The sequence below is a fragment of the Polyodon spathula genome, chromosome 4, assembly GCF_017654505.1.
Source record: "Polyodon spathula isolate WHYD16114869_AA chromosome 4, ASM1765450v1, whole genome shotgun sequence".
NCBI classification, from domain to species: Eukaryota; Metazoa; Chordata; class Actinopteri; order Acipenseriformes; family Polyodontidae; genus Polyodon; species Polyodon spathula.
Window position 1 is genome coordinate 51,655,640 of NC_054537.1, and position 17,997 is coordinate 51,673,636.

Genomic DNA, 17,997 nt, shown 5'->3' on the forward strand with positions numbered 1-17,997 from the left:
AACCCTGTCTAAACAGTGGCTGTCAAGGTGGATTGTAGACACAGTCAGGATTGCATATGATCTATCCAACCTGCCCCCACCAGAAAACACCATTTGTCATGCCACAAGAGGCTTTGCAACCTCTTTGGCATTATTCCAGGGTGCATCTGTCACAGACATTTGTAACACTGCTGTATGGGCCTGTCACAAAGACGGCTGGAGAGGGGGACATCGGATCAGAAACAGGAACCAGGAAACAACCAAAGAGAGGTGGAGATTGGTGGAGCTGAGCGAATGGTCTCGCTTAGCATTTAATAGTGCACAGACAGACAGAAAATAAAAGGTTGCAAGACAAACAAGACACAGCACTCGTCGCCAAAACAAAAAGACAAACAAAACAGACTATACAGACGAAACACGGTGAAATACTCCATCTCCAATCCCATTCTCCACACACCGAACACACAACCCCGAGTGAGTGAAAACATGCTGCTTTTATGCAGCTGTACCGAGACTCGATTGCTAATTAGTCATTCAATTGGAGTCTCAGTACAACGGCAAGTGAATTAATAAAAGTGTAATTCCCTGTGCTCACATATTATTCATTTTACCTGCACGTGAAGTGCTGTGTAATCCTCATGCCTAAATACAAATATACATTTTAAACACTCGTGTTTCACAGACATTTATATCCTGTGTACCAATGACTACACACCAACATTAACATACAACACAAAATACACACAGGGGCGAGCACTTTGCCACATATAGCCCCCCTTGTGCAAAGCACACATGGCCTCAATGGCCACCTCCCCCCTTAAAATCCCAAAAGTCTCGCTCAAAGTCCTGGCCAAGAACAGCAGATGTGCTGACAGTTGGGCAAATCTCTCCTTCCGCTGTACCACTGGCAGCGGAAATGCTGCCAATGGTGCGGCTGTCAGCAGACGTGTTGACAGCTCCCAGACTGACTCCTTCAGCCGGGAGCGGAAAAGCTGCTGGGCTTGGTGGTCTCCAGACCTCCCCCAAGATCTCCGGCAGCAAAACTGCTGAGGGGGAAGGTGGTCTCCTGACCTCTCCCCCCTTTATACCCTGCAGCTCCCTCTGGGGGGACTCCAGCCCCCAGAACTCCTGCAGCGAAATTGCTGCGGGGAAAGGTGGTCTTCTGACCTCTCACCCCTTCTTCATAGCCGGCTTCTCCCTCTGATGGGTCTCCGGCCACACTGACAGAGGAGAGCTGACTGCGACCCCTGGCGAAGCAGTTCCAGGGAGTCAGGACAAGCTGTGGAGCGGGTGGCCCTCTTCAGGCCACTGTGGCCGGGCGGTTCTTCCCCGTGCTTCCCTCAGCAGCCTATGCAGGGCTGCTGAGGACAGCATCTAGTCCTGGTCCTTCTGGTGAATGGAGAGGCAGCTGCTCCTCTCCCCCTGATGGTGATGGAGGCAGAGGCAGCACCAGCTCTTCTTCTGATGGTGGGGGAAGTGATACCAGCAGGCATTCATCCTCTGCTGGTGGGGGAAGTGATACCAGCAGACATTCATCCTCTGCTGGTGGGGGAAGTGATACCAGCAGGCATTCATCCTCTGCTGGTGGAAAGGGACCCAGCAGGCATTCACCCTCTGCTGGTGGACAGGAAACCAGCAGGCATTCACCCTCTGCAGCTCCTGCTGCTCTGCTTCTGGCGATGTCGGAGGCAGAAGCAGCTCCGATGGAGGTGGCGGTGGCATGTAGTCTCCTGGCGACGGAGGCTCTCCCTCACTTGCAGGGGACTGGTGCGTCAGACGTCAGACCAGAAACAGGAACCAGGAAATAAACAAAGAGAGGTGAGGAGTTTGGTGGAGCTGAGCGAATGGTCTCGCTGAGCATTTAATAGTGCACAGACAGAAAATAAAGGGTTGCAAGTTAAACAAGACACAGGACACGGCACTCGTCGCCAAAACAAAAAGACAAACAAAACGGACTATACAGACAAAACACGGTGAGCTTCTATTTTACCTACTATTGTTATTATTATTATTATTATTATTACCTCCATTTCCAATCCTGTTCTCCACTCACTGAACACACAACCCTGAGTGAGTGAAAACACGCTGCTTTTATGCAGCTGTACCGAGACTTGATTGCTAATCAATCATTCAATTGGAGTCACGGTACAACTGCACGTGAATTAATAAAGTGCAATTCCCCATGCTCACATATTACTACATTTTACTTGCACGTGAAATGCTGTGCAATCCTCATACCTAAATACAAATATACTTTTTAAACAATTGTGTTACACAGACCCGTTTATATCCTGTGTACCAATGACTATACACCAACATTAACATACAACATAAAATACACACAGGGGTGGGCACTTTGCCACAGGGCCACACCTCAAACTTTTGCCAGGTTCTACCGACTGAATGTCATAGATCAGCACAACCTTGGTTTTGGGACCAGAGTGTTAAGAGCAGCCACTCATTCTGCTTTTTAATACCTTTTTGTTATGATCCACTTCAAGTCCTGGGGTAGTTAGCCATACACACTTTTGGACTTCTGGTGTTAAATGCTGAGGTTACTCAGTTTAACCTTGGAGCATATACACTGTATGAGGGTTCTCCTTCACTGTGAACTATATGCTATGGACCCTTATTGGTCCTCGGCCAGAATGCTAAAGGCAGTTTATCTTTCTTTTTAGCACATCTACAAGTCCTTTACTTGCAACAGCTTGGGTATTGTATCCCATTATACATTGGTTACATTTTGTACTTTATCACAACCCTGGTTCCCTGAAATATAAATGTAACCATTACCCTTCAAGGTCGCTGCGTTCACTCCAACGCCGCAGGCCTGAAGGAAAAATGGGGCTGAGCCTTATGTGTCACTCATATTTATCTCCTGGAGGCGGAGATGGTGTTAGATGCACACTGGGCTCTTAAAGGAGCAGCTTTGATATAAGTGCTTAGGTAATTCAGGCTATAAGAGAAATATCCCATTAGGTAAATGTTACATATCTATTTAAGGGAACCAGGGTTATGATAATAACCTAAAATTTTCCTGCCATCTATTCAACTGCCCGATCTCATAATTTGCTTTTCTGAACTAACAAAGAGCCCTTGCCATTTCAGAAACAGTTTACACTTTGAAGAGGGAAGTAATAATAACACTCAATCACCTGGCTGAAATGTTCAAATGCAAGCATTTTGATTATAATGCTGCTATGCTGCTTTTATATTTTCCTGAGCAAAGTGGCCAACCAATTCCAAGTGGTCACGCATGTTTAGAACATATTTAACAATATTGTGCACTTTGGTTTGATTTGCTTCCCACCCTTGTTTTAACCAAATCAAGAATACTTCTGGGCTGTTACCCATACAATAACTCAAATGGAGAAAGCCTGTAGAGGATTGTGATTGTGGTTCGGGTTAGAATAGCCCGTAGAGGATTATAGTTAGGGTTAGAAAAGCCCGTAGAGGATTGAGGTTAGGTTAGAAAAGCCAGTAGAAGATTGTGGTTAGGGTTAGAAAAGCCAGTAGAGGATTGTGGTTAGGGTTAGAAAAGCCAGTAGAGGATCGTAGTTAGGGTTAGAAAAGCCTGTAGAGGATTGTGTTTAAGGTTAGGGTTAGAAAAGCCCGTAGAGGATTGTGGTTAGGGTTAGAAAAGCCCGTAGAGGATTGTGGTTAGGGTTAGAAAAGCCCATAGGAGGATTGTGGTTAGGATTAGAAAAGCCAGTAGAGGATTGTGGTTAGGGTTAGAAAAGCCCGTAGAGGATTGTGGTTAGGGTTAGGGTTAGAAAAGCCAGTAGAGGATTGTGGTTAGGGTTAGGGTTAGAAAAGGCAGTAGATGATTGTGGTATCTCTTGTAGGCAAACAGAAGTTAGGGAAGCATTTTAACCCAAATGATCATATCTTTTTCAACAAAGCGGCGTAAGATTTGTTTTAGCGTCCAATTAAAACACTCAAAACCAGACCATCAGACAATGGATGGTAAATTGATGTTCGAATTAACTGTATTTTCAGGAGTTTGCAAACTTGCTGAGTGCACTGTGACAAAAATGCTGTCTCCTGGTCAGTAAGAATCTCCAGGAATTTCCACCCGAGAAAACAGCTTCACCAACTCATTGGCCACTGATTGTGCACTGATGTTTCACATACAGACGTCTTCGGGATATCAGGTGGCACAGTCCACTATTACTGAAATAAACCGATATCCCGAATCCGTGCCATCAAAAGTGCCCACAATATCTACCCCAATGCGATGAAGCGGGGTGGACGCAAGTGGCAGTGGTACCAGGGGTGCCGGTCTAATACATTTAGGGGCCGTCAATTGGCATATCGAACATGACGGCACATAGGTCAGTATATCTCGAAAAATGCCTGGCCAATAAAATCTGTCCAGGACTCTTTCCATTGTCTTTTGTAGGTCGAGGTGCCCCACAGACATGATGTCATGGACCAGCCTGAGCACCTCAGTTCAAAAAGGTTTTGGCAATAACAGCCGCTGCACAATGTGCCCTGTCTTAGAGATCCATAAAACTCTGTTCAGCAACTGTTGTGTTGGTAAAAATATGGATGTATAATTGGGGCCAAAAGATGAAGTCACTTACCATCGATACACTGAATCTGGCCCTGGACAAATTTAAAAGTCGGGTCATTGCTTTGTGCCATGACCAGATCAATGTCTCTGTCCAAGAAGCTTAGTGCATTAGGCAAAACGAGTTAATTGGTAGTCTCGACTGTCCTGGTTAGCAGCACCCTGTAAGTCACACTGCACACCTGCCCTATTCCTTTACTGCTTAATCATATTCCGGGTGCCCCTTCCCCCAACTTATGCCGTGTCCCCTCCCTACGCTTCCTCTTAGTTTTGTTAGGGCAGAGTTTCGGGGACGGGATGGGGGGGCACAGGTCAGACTGAAGGGGAATGCCAGTGGTTTTCTCCTTAACTGTCTGGGTTTGGGTGGCCACACACACTTTGGAATTGCCAATTACTTAATTAAAATGTCCAGTCCCACCCCAGAACCATGGGGTAAGGCAGTATTTTTGGAACTGTGACGGTTACCTCTGCAGTACGGTTTTGATCACAAACCTTAACTTTAGTGGTAGGATATGACTGGGCATCTCCATTGATACAATAGATTGTCACTGCACTCAGTGGCTGCCAAGTCAAACCCTGTGAACAGGATGACGTTCCTGGTCAGGCTGTATTTAACCAGGAAGAGACTCAAACACACGAAAGCTGCAGGTTTAAAGGCTCTTTTGCACAATTTAATAATAAACAAATAACCAAAACAAAACATTCAGGCACAACGGCCAAACAAACAGTTTAAAGAAAACAGAATATATATTTTATATATGTAAGTATATATTTTAAAATACTGCGGTTTTAGACAGAGCCGCAGATTTTCCACATACAATACATGACTTTGTAAAAATTCAACCTAAACCCCAACAATATTTCTCTGTGTACACACTCATACATATTTAAACCTCACAGCACACAAAATACTCACCTTCATCAACATTAATTCTTACCATCATTTCTCACTCACCTGTGGCTGTTCACTCACCTGTGGCTTATTCAATTGATGGCTCCAGCCACATTCCCATGTGTGTTTGCAGGGAAGATTTTAACTGCCTCCCTGCCACCCAATACACCCCACACAACACAATAATGCTCTGACCTCCACTAATAATGACAACAATGATACACAATTCATTTAAATAATAAAACTAAAAATACAAAATTAATACAAAAAACACAGGGGCAGGGTTTACCAGGTTCGAATTAAAGACTTTCTACACCCTAAACTAAAGCGTGACTGCTCCGTTGTCCCACCTCTATCGACACTAGGTAAGGATCCCTCCGACATACACCTCCATTGGTATTGGGGTGGCAGAGATGCAGGGAAAACATTTTTGTTTCAATGCTCAGTAGGCAGCCTGGGCTTCTCCAATAAGACAGAGAGCAATTGTAATGGCCCAGTTTTCTTTTGGGCACCTGGCTGTCTACGCCATATGTTTGAACATCACCACATACGCTTCAGAATCATCATCCGTGGTCATATTCAACAGCTTCAGCTGGGTTGAGAACATCCTCGTAATTGTTGCTTCTGGGTAAGGGAAGAGGGTAGTTATCTCCTCAGCCACTTGCAAGAAGAAACTAGCCCACTGCAGCTGTCTTTGTGTCTCTAGAGCATCCTGTATTTGCTCCTGCTCCAAGCGAAACCGGTCCGTATCCATCTTCACTGCCAGGGGGCGCTGGGTAATAAAACAAAGTACACAAAGACCAAGTTTTTGGAGAAACAAACGTTTGGTACTTTATACAGATTTTTTTGTGATATTTACAGTGAACAATATTGGTTCCAGTGGGAGAGAGATACAGCACACAAGGGGTTAAAGAGCACAAACGTGTTGTGTTGAAGAGAACAGTCCTGTGCCACAAAAACTTCTATCTGGATCCTGTCATACGCCAAGTCCTTATTTCATAGTACTTGGTCACAAGGATTTATGTATTTATTTTATTAAAATCAGATCGCAACTTTTCTATACCACTTGTAACTTTTTTCAAATATGTCTATCGAGACAAATTAATGGTGAACCTGCCACACAGCAAATAATGCTAGACCAGTGAAGCACAATGTTGCAAACCTCACCTCCTCCCATTTCTTTGAATACAGTTTACTCAGAGTTAAACAAAAGGAATAACAGTCTGGAAGGCAAATATTTAGAAAAGTGTCTTTTCATAACAGGATGTTTTGTAGCTGTCAGCTATAGAGTATTTTGATAAAAATTTCTCTTTCAATGAAATGCATTATTAACTGAACTTTTTTATTTGTTTGTCTGTTTAGCTGGAACAAACTTTCAATTATTTCGAAATACAAAGAATCTATTGCAGTAAACCTGGACATGTAAGTAAATTGTGTGTGTGTGTGTGTAATATATATATAATATAATGCATATATATAATGCATTAAACAAGCCAGCTTTTATTTGTGCAGTACCTCTAACCTAAAGCAGTTTTAGAAAAATCCATTAGTGAATGTTTTAGCAATTTATGGTACAGTATTACATCCCTCAACCAGAGAGACATTTTGGGACAATATACTAATGTCATTTGTTGGGGTGTATTCAATACTGCTGTCCTCTCAATCACTAGCTGGCTTTTTACATATTTTTGCAGACAGAAATGTACTGAAGAAAATCACTTGCAATGTTAGTTACATTTTCATAATCTTGGTACACAAGTTTATATTATCTCATTGGCTGTATTAAGGTATGTTGCAGTTTTGATCAATTGTCTACATCACCTTCATATAGTTAAATATATCAGCTGTTGTGTTTGAGCTATTTAGTGACTTTATGCTACTGTGCTAATGATGATATGAAAACACGGTATACACTAAGCATAACCCTTAAAACTGTATAAACCACACAGGAGAAATCATCTTTCTTACAGTGAAATTTGTTATCAATTGTGAAAGTGATCAGGATTTGACTGCGCTGTTTTCGCAAATGACACCGGTCTATACTGTCTGGCCCCATTTTAAACCTCAAAATTGTTCCTCGATTGGCAGTAATAAGCATGTTCGACAGTGTAAGAAAGAAAATGTAACATGTTGATAAATACAGTTACCTTTTGAGTATGAAATTTAACCATTACCAAATGGGTATTTACCTGCTAAAGACATAACCTGAAAATTGTATTCCAAAGCTGCTCAGCGTGTCTGTGATGCAGTTATAGCGCCGCCCCCGAGGGCACAAAAGGACTGCGCTCACAGATCTCAGCTCCATTTTTCCTTTCAAAACTGACCTTATCGGTGAGCCTTGTTCAGATAAGTGCATTGTTGCATCTATTTGTATATATTTCTCATTTACTGTGTTTTTACACAAATTTTATGTGATACTTGAACTAATCGCTGCAATAGTTTTTACTGATTCCGGCTATTGTGTGCACTACAAGCTGTTGCTTGTTACGTCCCGCTGCTGCCTTGTGCCCTGAGTTGCTCCTTCCCAGAGATCCAGCAACATAAGTCTGCTGACTTTGTGCTCTCCCCCCAGGCTGCATAGCTCTGGCTGAAGCTTATTTTGTTTTTCATTTTTGCGTTTTAGTAGCATAGATTTTTCTCTTTGTGTGTTTTCTGTGTTTTTTACAGATACTATGCACAGGCCTGTTAGCAACATGGTGCTAAGCACATCTGCAGCAAGAGCAACTGCTGTGCTCAGCAGCACTGCACAGGACCGATATATTGTAATATATACTGTTTTTGTATGTTGTATTGTATTTACTGTGTTGTAACGAGTCAATTGCCCGTCGTGGCTTCGGCCCTCTCCCCCTGTTGTACGCTAGCGCTGCTCAGATGTGTGACCTGGTGTTTTTTAATACCGTGGTGCATGAGACTCAGCCAGTGCTACTTCGGTACCACAGTACGCACGGTGCTTATTGACTCACAGTAACGATACAGGCAAGTGCACCGGTGCTGCACAGTACTCGGTGCACGCGGTACTCTGTGCGCACTGTGCCTGGCGCTGCATGGTACTCGGTGCACGCGGTACTCTGTGCGCACTGTGCCCGGCGCTGCACGGTACTCTGTGCACGCGGTACTCTGTGCGCACTGTGCCCGGCGCTGCACGGTACTCGGTGCACGCGGTACTCTGTGTGCACTGTGCCCGGCACTGCACAGTACTCGGTGCACGAGGTACTCTGTGCGCACTGTGCCTGGCGCTGCACCGTACTCGGTGCAGATGTACACGCAGTATTTGGTGAAAGGGATAGCCCGGTGCTTGGTGCTTACGGTGTATATACCAGCTATATTGTGGGCAGGGCTGGATTCCATACCTGTGAGGCCTGTGGGACTTAGGCTCCGAGCACGCCTCCACAGCCCTACAAGGCGCTTGCGGCATCTGCGTGGCTTTTCAGCCCTGAGTGCTCTCCAGTTGGCTGGAGAGTGTCACACGCTGGTGTTTTTCGTCCACCGCAGCTGGCCCTTCCCAGCCACGCCTCCCGACGCCGTCACAGAGCCCCTCTGGGGGGATTCCTTGTGCGCAGGCGTCTGTGTCCACCCGCCGCCGCTCTCAGTCACCTACAGCTAGACGGGTGAAGAAGTCACAGCAGGCACATGATATTATGAACATGAAAGCTCAGATCAGCCAGATCATGGACCTTTTAGAGAGGCAACAGGCCCCACCATCTTTCGGCCGCATGACGTGACTCCCCAACCCCAACCCTTGCCTGCTTTCCCTGATTTTATGGAGGAGGTGTGCTCCTCCTGGAACCACCCAGCCACAGCGCCAGCTCAGTTGAGACAGGGTTCCTAACTGGCCTCGCTGGAGGGGGCAGAGAAGCTGGACCTGGCCGGGTTCCCCTGCGTAGACTCCACCATCTCAGCCTTGGTGAAGGCTCCACAGGTGGAAGGTATCCTTAGGACCCTTTGTGGCTGAACCTGCAATGCAGAGTTACATAGACACACGTCCTGCAGGGGTTACCCTGGCGGGGGCTTAGAGTACCCGCTTGGCCAATACATCCAGCATGCTGGTTGCATACATGGATGGTATTTTACTTGATGTCCCGCGACAAGAGCCGGTGGCCACAGAGTTTCGATTATTATCGTACATGTTGCTCCAGATCTCCGGCCTGCAGGACTCTTGGATGCGCCTATATCACCAGGCCATACCTTTAGCCCAGCAGTGGAGGAGATCCTGCAGTGGTCTCTTTGGGAATGCAAGGTGTCGAGGCAAGTAGCTGCGTTGCTCCCTCCCTCCCCCCACTCCGCTGGCACACAACCCTGACACGGACAGTCACCAGGATGGTGCCAGTGCCCACAGCCCCGCTAGGTGACCTTAGGCATCGCCTACAGGCCTCATCTCAGGCGAGGGACAGGACTCTACCGCAACGTGGAGGGGGCGGCCGTGGCCATTCCACGCAGCAGCACTTGGCAACCACCGCAGCCAGCCCCGCGTCAGCCTCAGCCACCCCAGCAGGGCCTCTGAGGGCTGGAGGCCTCAGACCCAATTCACGGCACAACAGCTGCACTACTGGCGCGCACCTCCGATGCGTGGGTGCTCACAACCATACTATACGGTTATGTGCTTCAGTTTCGCTTGGGACCCCCTCCTTTTCGCGGTGTCATGACTACATGCTTGACGGCTCTGCTTCAGGCCTCAGTGCTTCAGACCAAGGTGGCAGCCTTGCTGAACAAGCGTGCCATTCGGCTCGTAGGCCCCACCTCTACTTGAGATACTTCCTGGTGCCGAAGAAGAACGATGGCTTTCGCCCCATCCTGGACCTGCGGTACCTCAACCAATTTCTGAACAAGAGGAGGTTCCAAATGCTGACTCATTGTCACATACTCCAGCCTGTCCAGCCGAGCGACTGGTTTACCACAGTGAACTTGCGGGAGCGCATTTTCACGTCCCCATTTGTCCACAGTACAGAAAATATCTCCACTTCACCTTTCAAGGCAGCGTATACGAATTTTCCGTGCTGCCATTTGGCCTCTCCCTAGCTCCCCGTACGTTTTCAAAGTGCATAGATGCTATCCTCGCCCCCTTGCGGCTGCAGGGGGTCAGAGTCATGAACTACCTCAACGAGTGGTTGATCTTTTCCCAATTGTGGGAGGGAGTGGTGGCCCACATCGCGCTGGTGATGGAGCATCTAGTGAGGCTGGACCTCACCATCAACGATGCCCAGAGTCGGCTGACGCTGGTGCAGTGTACGATGTATGTGGGGCTCCGGCTGGACTCCACTACGATGCGCGTGACAGACCTGACAGACGACAGGGTAGCAGCTCTCCAGCACCACCTGTCCCTATTTTGACAGGGATCGAGGCTGTCTGATGGCGGTAACGCTTATTGTGCATGCACCCGCTACAGGCGTGGCTCAATGCGTTCCATTTACACCCCCAAGCGCAACAGGTACTGTCAGTGTCCATTGGTGTCCATTTTCTGGCTAAGCGGTTTCTACGAGGCGCCCTAGGAGGTCTACTCTCCCTGAATGGAGCCTTGAGATTCTATTGGAGGTTCTCATGCAGGCCCCATTTGAGCCTATATACTCCATTAAGTTGAAGAACCTGTCCATGAAGACAGCCTTCCTCTTGGCTATCACCTCCGCAAAGTGGGTTAGTGAGCTGCAGTCGCTGTCTGTGCATAGCTCCTGCTTGCGTATTTGGGATGATGGTAGCAGAGTGTCACTGCGTGCAAATCCTGCTTTTCTCCCCAAGGTGGTTACAGCCTTCCACACGAAACAGTCTGTGGAACTGGAGTCCTTTCATCCTCCGCAGTTTGCCTTGGAGGAGGATAGGAAGTTGAACTTTCTCTGCCCAGTTCGTCATTGAGATGTTATGTGGATAGGTCTAGAGTGCTACGAACAGTCTGACCAGCTGTTCGTCTGCCATGGGACACTAACCCTGGGACAGCCCCCTTCGAAGCAGCGGCCTTCGCATAGGATTGCGGACAGAGTTTCGGCTGCGTATGATGGTGCTGGCTTACCCCCGTCTGGACGGGTAGCCGCACATTCCACAAGAGGTGTGACACCGTCATTGGCCCTCTTCAGAGGTGCCTCCAAAACTGAGATCTGTGATGCGGTTAGCTGAACCCGGCATACTTTTTCCAGGTTCTATCGCCTGAATGTGATAGATCCCTCATTGCCTTCAATGGGCAGAAGGGTCCTTGAGGTTGCACGCTCACACCGCTGACCTTGGTCAGGCAGGCCTAGGCGTCCCTCATTGCTGCCATTCTTCTCTCCCTCGCGACGGCTCTGGTACTGGTTTTCCTATAACGATGTTTTGGTGGCCATCTTGAAATTGAAAGGGAACGTTAGTTTACCTACTGTAAACGCGGTTCCCTGAAAGAGAAGATGGCCACCAACAGCAAGGTCGCGTCGGTCGAAATCACGGTTTCGTCACGAAAAGAGGGTGAGGCTCCCCTGCATGATGGTTATGAACCCTCAGGAGGCAGGACCAAGGGGGTCACTGAGGGGGTGAGGGTCTATCGGCAGCTTTGATAGAAAGAGCTCAATGACACCTACCAATAGGGAGGCGTATATCCCATAACGATGTTTTGATGGCCATCTTCTCTTTCAGGGAACCACGTTTACAGTAGCTAAACTAACGTTTTCGTAATAGCTTTTATCATCACCATTATGAATGCTGTTAGTTCATTCTAACAAGCAGACTTCCCTCAGTCTCATGTGTGGTACTGACTGAGTGGTTTTGCCAGTGGCTTTTACAGGTGGGCATCCCTGTACATTGCCACCCACGGTTACTGCGAACTGGAGGACCCGTACAAACCCGGTACCAAGGTCAACGCTCTGCTCCACTCCTGACCCAGTACCGTCCTTATAACGACCAGTGTTGAAGTCACCAAATTGGTACTGAAGCGGTACAGACCTTGTGCTAAAGTCACCGACCTGGTAACGTACCTGCACTGACCCAGTGCTAAAGTCACCGAACCGGTACCAAACCGACCTCGTTACCATACCTGTACCGACCTGATGATAAAGTCAGACCACTGTCGACCAGACCAATCCCGCTCGGGTCTTGACCCGCTCGGTTGAAAAGCATATCCCTTGGGCCAAAGCACGGCAAGGAGGCACTGGCTAATTGCAGCTTCTGCAAGTTTTGTGCTTTTCACAATCGTCCTCCATAGAGAGGTGGGTGCGTCCTCACCTCATGGCTCTGTGCCAAGGGAGAGAGGATGATGCACCTGGGAAAGTAGTCTTCTTCATCCTCCTCGAACCCTGCGGAAGAGCAAGGCAAGGCAATCAGCAGACTTGGAGCAGATGGAATGGCTCTGGGTAGCAATTTCCTACCAAGGAAACATTCTCATTGAATTACTGTGGGAACATTTGGCACCGCCTACTCCCTTGGGGCCCCGAGTGCTGATTGGCCACAGGAGGACATACTATCCATCGCCGCCGCCTCTGAGGAGATGGGCGAACATGTGCTGGCCTTCCTGTCTGAGGACATGGAGTCTGACAGCCAGTCAGCTGCTGTTACGCTCTCTATCGGCAGAATTTATACCGCTAATCAAAAGGCCCACTGCAATCTTACAAGTGCCCTGGCCTACAGCAGAGGAAACAAGGCAGTAGATTTTAAACAATGAGCCTACCAGCTCTCCCATATTCACCCCAGTTCACCCAGATTTTGCCTTGAGATCCAGTCTTCCTGGGACTATCGGCAACAACTCATGCTGTTTCCCGGTCGATGGACACCCTTAGGGTGCTTGATGCGGAGAAGCTAATTTTAGTGCAAATATCCAAGAACTCTGTCTGCCCTGCAAGCAGTGTTAGGTCTCTGAAATTGTCAAGAGAGCATATTCAACTAGTGCATTTGCCACACGACTAGGGAACTACAACTGCATATTGGTAGCCTACCAGTTGCATTTTCTGTGATCCCTCTCTGAGTACCACAGGCCATCATCACAACAGCTGGATGATCTGCGCCTGGTTCACGCAAACCTGCTTTGTGTGTCCAGGCTCAATGGACAGGCTGTAGGTAGAAACCTGGCTGCGCTGTTAGCTGCACGTAGGCAGCTTTGGCTTTCCCAGGCACGTGTGCCTGACAGGGACAAAGTGTGGCTGTTTGATGATGCAGCGCTCTCACCACACACAGGAATCGATGAAGCTGGTTCGCCTGCTTCTCAGTCAACCACCTTCAATATGTAAACCAGCCGCAAACTAGCGCCCTATGCCCCAGCAGCCTCAAAGACCGGCACACCCAGCTGCACCCACTGCCAGAGGTGATGTTTTGAACCATCATGCAGCTACTCGCTGTGGAGGCCATGATAGGTTCCGCCACCCACTGCAAATACAAAAGGTACTTCCTAGTGCTGAAGCGGGATGGTGGTCTTAGCTGACGGTGGTTCAAGATGTTGAAAATGCGATGGTGGTTGCAGTCAATCAGGCCAGGCAACTGGTTCACCACGATGAACTTAAAGGATGCCTATTTCCACATCCCCATAAAAGCAGTGCACAGGAAGTACCTGCGGTTCGCCTTTCAGGGAACCACATACAAGTTCCGTGTCTTGCCATTTGGCCTCTCTGTAGCTCCACTTGCCTTCTCGAACTGCATGGAAGCTATTTTGGCCCAATTGAGACTCCAGTCCAGGTTATTATCATAATTTTGAAAATGAAATAGAAATGTAACCATTGCCAAATGTGTATTTACCTTCTAAAGACCTGAAACCTGAAAATTGTACACTAAAGCTGCTCACCAACAATCATGGCCCCGCCCCAGAGAGCACAAAAGAACAGCGCTCACAGATCTCAATATAATTTTTTCTTCAAGACTGCTGCAATCATGGACGTAGTGACCTTGAAGTTTAATGGTTACATTTCTATTTCAAGGAACCAGGGTTATGATAGTAGCATAATGTTTTTCTCTACCATGACATCATATGGTTTAATGAACTAACCTTCCAATTCGTGCAATGGAGAGGTTTCACTTTTGAAAAACAACCGTTAACCTCTGCAAAATAAATTACAATTGATTGAACCGAAGTGGTACTCTTGCTTGTGCCTACGAAACAGAGTATCTTATTGTAATTGAATGGCATTTGTTTAATGTAAATCATGGTCTGCTGACAGAAATACATTAACCAGCACCATCCATAATCTCCCGTTGTGCCTGGTCAATATCGCTTAAGCTAATTAATGGTATGTAACAGAGTTTAAATAGCTAAAGTGAATGCTGTTTGCATCTTAAAAACTGTCCCCTGTGGCCATTTTTCTATTGGAAAATTGCTAGATAAAAGCTTATCAAATAAGGTTAGTGACTGGCTATCAAGGACACATTTTTTTACAGCAGGCGGTCAAGTATCATAAATAGATATTCTTGGAGCCATTACTGGTGCTTTTTCATTTTTCTATTTTTCCAGACAAATAGCAGTAGTCACATATTTCGGAAATACAATTGTTATGCCCATCCCAAAAGGACTGTATTTATTAGTTTCTTGTTTTCATTGCAGTAAATTGTGTTTGTTTAAAAAAAAAAAAAAAAGTTAGTTTGCTGTAATCCACCCTACCCATCAGTATACAGTACCATATGTAACGTTTACAGGTTAACTGTATATACCTTCCAATCAGAGATACAGTATATACACCCAGCTTTTTACAGTGAACCCAAAACAGAATCTTCCTACCAGAAACTTTTACTGAAGGTTCTTGTACTGCTTTGAGCTGCAGTATATAATTAAGGAATTTATGGCAGTCCTGTGGCACTAATTATCACTATTATACTTTTTGACAGTAATTGATTTATTAAACTTTACAGACTGTTTTTGAGAGTAAGAGTCAAACATCAATGTGAAGCATTTAACCAGTATAAGCAGTGGTTTTGGAAGTGGTGTTAATTATTGTAACCTTTTCCTTTTGAGTTTTAACAGAACGACTGATCTCCATAGAAAACAATGGGAGAGCAGTGACTGGTTGTCTGTAATAAATAAAACATAATCTCCTACATGTCTTCACAACTTTAGAAAAACTTCAGTTAGGTAACAGCAAACCAACTGATCAATGGTAGTGGGTCAGCAATAGTATAAACAGGTGTTGAGAGCTGCCCTTCACAGTTCAGACCAGCACACCTAAATCATGACATGAACATCCCCTTTCATGAAGTAGAACGACTGCCGATTGTGCCAAATTATGTTGTGGATTTTAATGATGTGGAATATCAACAGGGGCCCTACTTCTTTTATTTGTTGCTAGCAGTGAGCTGTGAAGGGCTTGCCTCTTGATTTGTAAATTGTGATTTTCACTGTGTGTTTCAGTTGGCAGTGGAATATGAGAGGGGACTGGCCTCAATGAAATTGGCTTCATCTGAAGATGTGAATGAAGTGGTAGCACACATTGGGAACTGTCTTCAAAGGATTTGTCCTGGTTTGTCTCCATTGTAGGTATTCAGTTTGGGAGAGAGATTTGTATGTATAACACAATTATTTGTAACTTTTTTAAAACATAAAGTTCGTTTATCAAGGATTTTCTCTTAGTTGCAATTTACTGTTCTAAAACTGTAAAGATAAATAAATAATGATATTACAAAATACTAATACAGTAGTGGCCAAAAGTTTTGCAACACCCTATAGAATTAACAAAGTCAAATGAAACCGGTTGAATATTGTTACATTAACATTGAATTGCATACCGCTTTGTAGTTTTCCATATGTGTCAGTGCCTCAGAGTTTCATGCATTTAAATGAGGATTTTTTTCCACTTATCTACACACCATACTCCACACTGTTAAGGGGAAACATGTTTTTATTGAGAAAAAAAATATATATTAAAAATACAAAACTGACAGATCATAATTGGATAAGTCTCCACCCCCCCTTAGTTAATACTTGGTGGAAGCACCTTTGGCAGCAATTACAACTGTGAGTCTGTTCGGATAGGTCTCTACCAACTTTTGGAATATTTTACATTCTTCTTTACAAAACTGTTCAAGCTCTGTCAAGTTCCTTGGTCAGCGTTGATGGACAGCAATCTTCAAGTTATGCCACACGTTTTCGATTGGATTTAGGTCGGGGCTCTGACTGGGCCACTCAAGGACATTTACCTTTTTGTTACTTAGCTACTCCAGTGTAGCTTTGGCTGTGTACTTTGGGTTGTTGTCATGCTGGAAGGTGAACATCTGTCCCAATTTCAGCTATCTTGCAGAGGGCAGCAGGTTTTCCTCAAGGACATCTCTGTATTTTGCTCCATTCATTTTCCCTTCTATCCTGACAAGTGCCCCAGTCCTTGCCGATGAGAAACATCCAAATAACATGATGCTGCCACCACCATGCTTCACAGTAGGGATGGTTTTCTTTGGGTGATGTGCTGTGTTGGGTTTACACCAAACAACGCTTTGCATTTAGGCCAAAAAGTTCAATTTTAGTTTCGTCAGACCACAAAACTTTTTGAATACTGCAAACGGGATTCAAGGTGGGCTTTCTTGAGTATTGGCTTCCTTCTCGCCATCCTACCATACAGGCCAGATTTGTGGAGTGCTTGGGATATTGTTGTCGCATGCACACATTGATCTGTCTTGACCATAAAAGCCTGTAGCTCTTGCAATTGCCATTGGCCTCTTGGTAGACTCTCTGATCAGTCTCCTTCTTGCTCGGTTATCCAGTTTGGAGGGACAGCCTGATCTAGGCAGGGTCTTGGTGGTGCCATACACCTTCCACTTCTTAATAATCGTCTTGACCATGCTCCAATGGGATATTCAAAGCCTTTGATATTTTTTTTAGAACCATCCTCTGATCTTTGCCTTTCAACAACTTTGTCCCACAGTTCTTTTGAAAGTACCTTGGTGCTCATGGTTGAGTCTTTGCTTTGAAATGCACTACCAAGCAGAGGGAACCTACAGGAACTGCTGAATGTGTCTTTAAATCATGTGAATCACTACAATTTAACAAAGGTGGAGGCCACTTAACTTGGTGTGTGATTTAGAAGGCGATTGGTTACACTTGGGCTAATTTAGGATTCTTATTACAAGGGGGGTGGACACTTATCCAACCAAGCTATTTCAGTTTTTATTTTTAATAAATTTTCTACAAATTTCTAGAATATTTTTTTCACTTGGAAGTTGTGGGGTAGGATGTGTAGATAAATGAAAACTATTTTAATGCATTTTAACTTAGGTGCTCCACTCCACTGCAAGCTTCACGCTGCACTGGTTCTGCCCAGACACAAAGACACAGCCCAGTACCTTGGTGCTTTGACCTCGGTACTTGGTGCTTCAGCACTCCAGTGTCTAAGCCTCGATGCCCGCGGTACCCTCGAGTCCTCGGTGCCTTGACAATTCGGCGCCCTCAGTGCACTAAAGCCTTGGTGCCTTGGTACCCTTGGTGTTCAAGTGCTTCCTGACATCGATGACTTCGTGCCTCATTGCTCAGTAGCCTCGGTGCCTGGGTGCTTCAGCATTCTTGGTGCCTTGATGCCTTCGAGGCTTTTAAGCCCTGCACATTGGTGCCCTTGGTTGCCTCGGTGCCCCGGTGCTCTGGAGCTCCATAGCCTCAGTACCTCGGTGTGTCGACACTCTCGGTGCCTTAAGGACTAAACAC

At 46.0% G+C, this 17,997-nt stretch overlaps 1 protein-coding gene across 3 annotated transcripts in view; it reads left to right on the plus strand.

Moving 5' to 3' along the window:
- The window catches only part of LOC121314619 (F-actin-uncapping protein LRRC16A-like), a 255,535-nt gene that overhangs the window by 79,575 nt on the left and 157,963 nt on the right, over window positions 1-17,997 (plus strand). For all 3 annotated transcript variants that reach the window (XM_041248065.1, XM_041248066.1, XM_041248067.1), the window contains exons 4-5: window positions 6,807-6,866; window positions 15,721-15,842. In XM_041248065.1, coding sequence (XP_041103999.1) covers window positions 6,807-6,866; window positions 15,721-15,842 — 182 coding nt within the window. The remainder of the gene's footprint in view (window positions 1-6,806; window positions 6,867-15,720; window positions 15,843-17,997) is intronic.